Source organism: Raphanus sativus, unplaced genomic scaffold (assembly GCF_000801105.2).
Source record: "Raphanus sativus cultivar WK10039 unplaced genomic scaffold, ASM80110v3 Scaffold4144, whole genome shotgun sequence".
Taxonomy (NCBI): domain Eukaryota; kingdom Viridiplantae; phylum Streptophyta; class Magnoliopsida; order Brassicales; family Brassicaceae; genus Raphanus; species Raphanus sativus.
This window is the reverse complement of record NW_026619446.1, coordinates 1-7,248: the sequence shown is the minus strand read 5'-3', so window position 1 is coordinate 7,248 and position 7,248 is coordinate 1. Positions and strand designations below refer to the sequence as shown.

Sequence of the window (7,248 nt, the reverse complement as noted above, 5' to 3'; positions counted from 1 at the left end):
GATAAAATTTATTGATCCGTGCGAAGCGCACTGAGGTAATACTAGTATTTCATATATTTCCCAAGTTTAATCTAGCATTTTGTAAGAAGCTGATGTGTCAATCGTTTTTTGTTGAAATCTCGTCAATCGTGCGTTTCTGACTCTCTTTATCCAAACGAGTACATGTGAAACGTTGACTTCTGAAAAATCTACCACTGCGTGCAAGTGCAAAGACAACAAAGCCAACTTCTCAGCGTATTCCTCCGAAGAATCTTCTTCAATCTCTTTCTCTATACATGTTGTTCTTGTCTCTTTCATGAACCAGTGATGCTCGAGTAACACTGAACCGAGTATGGATATTAGTCAAGGTAAATCCCTGGTAGATTCCATCAAAGCAAAGTTAAAATCCTTGTCTTCTCTTTCAAACCAGTGTTGTATCTACAAGGTGCCCAATAAGCTACGCAGGTTCAACCCTGATGTATATTCCCCTCGGCTTGTGTCTTTTGGCCCGTTTCATCGGGGTAAAGAAGATCTTCAAGCCATGGAAGAGCACAAATACAGGTACTTGCAGAGCTTTCTCCCTAGAGTAGGCTTTAGTTTAGAGGATCTTGTTAGAGTTGCAAGAAAGTGGGAAGAGGATGCTCGGAGTTGTTACGCAGAAGATGTGAAACTCTGTTGGGATTGTGAAAGCCTCTGTCCAACTCTATTTATCCGATTAGTACGATATTGTCCACTTTGGGCCTTAATGGCAAGCCCACATGGATTTACTTTTGGTTTACATCCCAAAAGGCCTCGTACTAATTAGAGTTGGATATCTCTTTATATATTAGACACTTTCTTGTCTAATTCTCCAATGTGGGACTTAGATTGACATCTCATATTTGGCGCCGTCTGTGGGGAATATTTGACTTATATTAGAGTTGGACATCTCTTTATATATTAGACACTTTCTTGTCTAATTCTCCAATGTGGGACTTAGATTGACATCTCATAGATTGACATCTCATAATTGGTATCAGAGCCGGGATGACGAACATCTGCAAGAAGACCAAAATACCCTTCAATTTCGAAGAGCCTCCACTTCGATGGAAAGGGTGGGGTGCGTAACAGAGGCCAGTCAAAGATCCCGGGAGCTTCGGTTGTGGGAGGAGAATCCTCAAGATGACTTCGCGAATAAATGGTGTCGGAGACTTGTATCGAAAGTCTCTCCCTAACGACGATACAAGATTAGGTGAGTATTCCTAACGGTACTGCAAGGATTAGGTGGTGAATGTCTTAATGGTGCAGTAAGGGGTTAGGTGGATAAATCCTAATGGTGTAACAAGGGTTAGGTGAAGAGTTCCGTTGGTGATTACGGCGGTACAAGATGTGTGCCAGGTTTCGCTGGAGGTTGAAAACCAAGGGTTTATGTGGTACTTGGTTTGAGAGGAGGTTTGTTGTGAATGCAAACAAAGTCCCACATTGGAAGTTTAGACAAATAATGTCTAATATATAAAGGGATGTCCAACTCTGATTAGTACGAGACCTTTTGGGAAGGAAACCAAAAGTAAATCCATGCGAGCTTATCATTAAGGCCCAAAGTGGACAATATCGTACTAATCGGATAATATAGAGTTGGACACGGGATTTAACAATCCCAATAATTGGTATCAGAGCGGTTTGACGAAGAGATGCAAAAAGACCAAAATACCCTTTAAGTAAGAACGGGTAGAAGATGAAAAAGAAGGTCTGTTTGCAGAAACGTCAGAAGATCATGAAACCTGTGATGTTGTGGGAGAAACATTCTCAAAGGAAAGCCCTGTGATTAAGAAACACACAAGAGACGAGTTGTGGTTCTTAGTTTGAGGGGGAGAATATGAGATGTCAATCTAAGTCCCACATTGGAGAATTAGACAATAAAGTGTCTAATATATAAAGAGATGTCCAACTCTAATTAGTACGAGGCCTTTTGGGATGGAAACCAAAAGTAAATCCATGCGGGCTTTGCCTATAGGTCCAAAGTGGACAATATCGTACTAATCGGATAAATAGAGTTGGACATGGGATTTCAAACTCAACAGCGACGAGTTTGTGAAAATGTTAGTTGTGGATGGGAGCTTCTTGGTTGAACTTATTCTGAGATCTTGCCAATGCTGGTGTTAAGTTCAAGCCATCAGAGACCAGTAGTTGTTTACTTGATCTAAAATTTTTTAATGGAGTGCTGGAGATTCCTACTATTTTTGTTGATGATCTCACGGAATCCCTCTTCAGGAATATCATAGTGTTTGAACAATGTCATTTCTCAGAAAAGATCTTCCTCCACTACATCAGGCTTCTCAGTTGTTTCATTAGATCCCCTGCGGATGCTGACTTGCTCATCCGCAGTGGGATCTTTATGAACAGTCTTGGAGCCGCAGAAGATATTTCAGATGTGTTTGATAGCATCTCACAGAGGTTATCTTTGGCAGAAAGTTTTACTTTCAGAGCCTCTCTGAGAACTTACAATCTTACTGCAACACACCATGGAACAGGTGGAAGGCGATTCTGAGACATGACTATTTCCACAATCCTTGGTCAGTTGCTTCTGTTTTGGCTGCTTTGCTTCTTCTCCTTCTCACTTTCATACAGGCTGTATGCTCTATCTTGGCCCTGTGAGTTATTACCATAGTATTTACATATTTAGTAGTCAAAATTCAATAAATCCAAACTTGTTCTTATGAATGTAAGCACAAGCAGTCAGATCCTGACATGACTTTGTACTGAATCTAAGTTGAACTGCTAGTTTTGTGTTAGATTTGGATTAATTATGGGTTTCCAACTTAAAATCAATTGGGAATGAGTGGATTGGCCGTAACCCTTTAATATAGTTATAGATTAATTCTTATATTTTCGATGTGGGATGTTTCTCATCAATATTTTGTTGATTAGAAATAAAATTAAGGAGTAATAATCTAAATCCAAGTGTGCTTAATTTTGAGAGAGCTCATTAGAAATCAAGATGCAAGCAAACAAACCGGAACACCTACGAGAATTTAAATCCAAGTACCCTAAGAACTCAAATCTTCAGACAACATCTTAATTGTACACGGAGACAGGATATTTAGCTGCAGATAACTCAGCCTTCACCTTGTCCATTTGAGCTTCCATTTCTGAATACTTCCGCTTCAATGGCTTTAGTTCTTCCTCCAGTTCTTGAAGCTGAGCCAAACAAGCTTTTTCTTTCTGCTTCTTTTCCTTAACTTCATCAAGTTTCTTCCCCAACCAATCCAACTGAAACCCCTCAGCTGTCAAGTATGATAGAGCAGCATATTCCTCTGCCAGATCATCATTGGAGATTTCCCAAGGCGAATGACATATCGTCTGGGTTAAGCTTAGGAGGACATTCATGTACGCCGTCTTTAGATATGGATTCTTTGGACGAAAGTTTGATGCAATATCTTGGTGTTTTTCAAACATACGGTTCACAGATTCTACCTGCAGTTGGAAAGTATATATATAAAGTAAAGCCGTAGCATAATAGACTATCTTCAGCTTGTAACTAACTATATTAAGAAATTGAACTATTAGTGAGGGACTTTGATTTGACCATTTTTTGTTCTGTGTGTTTATAAGTCTTTTTACTGTAATCACTTGTAGAAACCATGATGGCTTTTGTATTTTGGTTGGACTTTTGGAAGTAAGAAAACAAGAAGTTTTGTATTGCTTATATTATCTTACCTGCCAAGGAAGGACTTGAAACCCATTGACATCTATGGTTTCCATTACTGGTGAAGATTCCTCTGATACATCTACTTTACCTTGAACTTCAAGAACATCAACCTTCACAACAATTTTTACTTCTCCATTAACTAGAAATCCTTCTTTGTCATGAAGTTCGTCAAGGGAAATCATTTCTGAAAACCCCCAGACAGGATTTGTCTTATCAAACCACTGTTGCGTCTCTGCAAAATATTAAAATATATTTCATGGTTTGCATTTTTTGAGTAAGCATGAAAATATGACATTATATAAACTCCATCCGATTTAACATCCATGTTGACAACTACACAAGCCAGGCACAACATATAAACAAAAATCTCGCAGCAGTCCGTCCTAGACCACAAATATGAAACTTCTCCGCCTTATTAAATGAAAAATCAAGAAACGATCACCTCCAAGTTGGGACAGTTTTTCCGTAAACTGATTTACTACGGTAAGGGAAAATTTAGCGTGCCTTCTCCATCCAAGAGGCAAATATTCAGAATCAGCAACGCCGAGATACAGAGAGAAATGATAAGCCTTATTATCTCCTTTGGGGTATGCCTTTAGACGCCTGTAAGTAACAACATAAGATAACAGGCATAAAAATGAAGGAGATTAGCCAAAAAAAACTTCATTCTTAATTCTTACCATCTGCAGCGACCCACCACGACTATATCAGACTGGACTATCTCGGATTGCAAAGAGGAGAAAGTTTTAATCATCCAAGTAATCTTCTTGTCAGATTGTTTCTCCATGAGATAGGATATCCGAGTAGAAGTCCCAAACTAGTAACCCTACTTGCAGGTTAGAAGGAAGGGTATTCAAAGATCTTAGAGATGACCACTAAAGAAGAGGATCAGCTCAGAGAACCTAAGAACGTTGATGATAATTGTGTTCCTTGTGCAGAAAGTAATAAGAGATAGAGATGATTTTAAAACTTGATTCTTATTATTAAAGTCATCGAGACTATGCCTTATATAATGGCGTTAAAAATCCTAAAAGTAAAAGACTTATGGAAAAGTAAAAACTAAAGAATGTAAATAAAGTCAAAGCATGAAAATAGGAAAAACGTAAATCGTATGAAAGTCGGTTTAATAGAGACGGTGACAAAGTACGGTCACACTCCATTTGATCTTGAAGATTGATCCTAAACACACAAACTTGCAACTCAAACAATTAAACCAAAATAAACTACTGAGAGAGAATTCTTAATAGTTTATTTGCTTTCAGTAGTTACCACGTTTGACAAAACGAACAGAGAATCGAAAAGGTGACGGAAGATTAGAAGATCAAAGTAGTGAAATACAGTACATACCCTGGGAGTCGCTTCGAAAAAGGCAGGCAAAACAGTGCAGCCACAGCTTTAAAGGCGTCTAGGTCTAAACTATAATTACCAAGACGAGAGGAACGTGAATCGCTTCTTACTCATCGTTCCTTTTTATAATAGACCAGGGTGTTTCCCTGGCTAAACCCGGTTTAATTTTTGATAACAACATTACAATAGTGATCTTATGGATTGAAAATACAATTATATGTTTATCAAATATAAACTTGTTTAACGTTAAGTTGGAAACTAATTTAGTTTATGCTATGATTTTGTTTGTTATCTGAAACATAGAGTGGTGAAAGAACTAACTGACTTTATTGTTTGGGTAGATTTGAATTATATAGCCAAAAATGAGTTTAAGATTTAGATTCACCTTTGACTAATTATCCACATATAATTTCCTTGTCATCACTTGTGTAGAAATAAATCGTAAAAATGTTGGAAAATATGTCTAACAATAATTATCAAATTTTATATACCTTTAGAATTTCAAACATAAATTATATGATGTATCAATACCATTAAATCAGAATCATTCTCAAATTATGCCCTTAATGAATGTTTTAAATTTTCCAAAAATATCCTTAATTTTACAAAGGATGATAAAATTCATTAATGACATTTGAGTCTTTTAGTTTTGGGCCTGCATAAATATATTTAAATGGATCAATAAATAATGAGCTTATACATATTTATAAAATATGCTACTATTATTTAATATAAATATTTTATGTTCAGATATTAGATATATATATTCTGAAACTAAATTAATAAAAAAACATAATGACATTATAATGTTATTTTCTTAAATCTATGCATCATAAAATTAATTTTAAATCTAAAATAGAAAAATACAAACTTATAATAGGTTATTAATAAAAAAAATAAACTAATATTGTCATATTAATAAGTTTCTATATTATCTTTTTATTTGGATGACATAATAAAAATATCATCAAAGTTTAAAGACCACAAGTTTATGTAGTATTAAAAAGTATATGAATAATTTAATAAAAATCAAAATACTATAAGATATTTTATGTTTATTTGATCATTGGTATTATATCACAAATTAATAATGAATTTTTGGGGTTTACCGGGTTCTATCGAATTTTTAGTTAATGATTTTTTCATTAAATCCGAACTAGATTATATACATGGTACGGGTCTACCAGTTCAGCAGATCTAGGTCGAATATGAAAACACTTCTTAAAACTCAACATTATTTTCAAAAACTTTTAAATTATATGTTTTTAATAAAAAAATATAAATTCATTCAAATCACTCTTGACCATTTGTTCTATTTATTTTTATTTTGAAGAGAAAAAATAAATAATAAAAATATAAGAACTCAATTGTTATGATTTGAAACAAAAATAATAGTAATTTGTAAATTAATTTTCGGTTAATAAGTGAAAACAACCCGCGCTTTTTAGCAATATTTTATATAATTATAAATCTTTAAAATTATATAATAGCCCAAGTAAGAATTTTGGATAAAACATTGTTTAACTTATTACAAACATAAAACGGTTGTATGACGCATTTTAAATTTCGCAAAAAAAAAAGCATTTTAAATTTCGCCATACTGTACACACTATTACAAACCCGCATAATTGAAACTTGATCATGTTACGGTTTATATAATTAAAACGAATAATAGTTAATCTTTATACTGAAAAAACAACAAAAAAACTCCGTCCTTTCAAGGGCGGATTAAAATCTAGTTCCTCCTTTAAACAGCAACACCATCGAGTTAAAAAAAAACAGAAACATCTTATTTTTAGATTTATATAAGTGAAGCAATGTTACAATTATAATTTTGTGGTAAGGACAAAGTAGTGTCAGATATAAATGCATGATTTCATTAAAATATGAGTTAAATCAGGTCATGACTCAAATTTCTTGTATAATTTTAGAAATCTTTGTCTTGTAAATGTTACTAAACATACATATGTAGACATGTTATATTAGATTTTGTAAATTGTCAAAAGTTTTGATATGATAAACCAAAATTAAGTTGAATATAATATATAAATAGAGATATATTACTTAATCCACCTTGAGACTTGTATCAAATCTCCCATATGCTCATTCTAAAATAAAACTGAAAACTAATTTTTTTCCTTCTAGCTAGGTTAAAAATACTAAACTAAAATAATAAGGAAAAATTTATGGAAAAATTGCCAAAACAAACAAAAATTCAACATGATTGTCTCTAT

General features: G+C 34.1%; 1 protein-coding gene and 1 pseudogene across 2 annotated transcripts; one reads left to right on the top strand and one right to left on the bottom strand.

Annotated features, from left to right (window-relative positions):
• The first annotated feature begins 200 nt into the window (after positions 1-200).
• On the top strand, positions 201-3,087 carry LOC108835478 (UPF0481 protein At3g47200-like; annotated as a pseudogene).
• On the bottom strand, positions 2,955-5,168 carry LOC108835479 (MATH domain and coiled-coil domain-containing protein At2g05410-like). 2 transcript variants are annotated; one of them, XM_057001903.1, is made up of 5 exons: positions 5,015-5,168; positions 4,348-4,493; positions 4,110-4,270; positions 3,676-3,899; positions 2,956-3,432 (listed from the first exon to the last, which is right to left on the bottom strand). In XM_057001903.1, exons 2-5 carry the CDS (start codon positions 4,452-4,454, stop codon positions 3,034-3,036), a joined length of 891 nt encoding a protein of 296 aa, XP_056857883.1. In that variant the 5' UTR covers positions 4,455-4,493; positions 5,015-5,168; the 3' UTR covers positions 2,956-3,033. The 2 variants fall into 2 exon arrangements, with proteins under 2 accessions (XP_056857884.1, XP_056857883.1); XM_057001904.1 differs by having other exon boundaries at positions 2,955-3,432; positions 4,348-5,168.
• Positions 5,169-7,248: the final 2,080 nt, after the last annotated feature.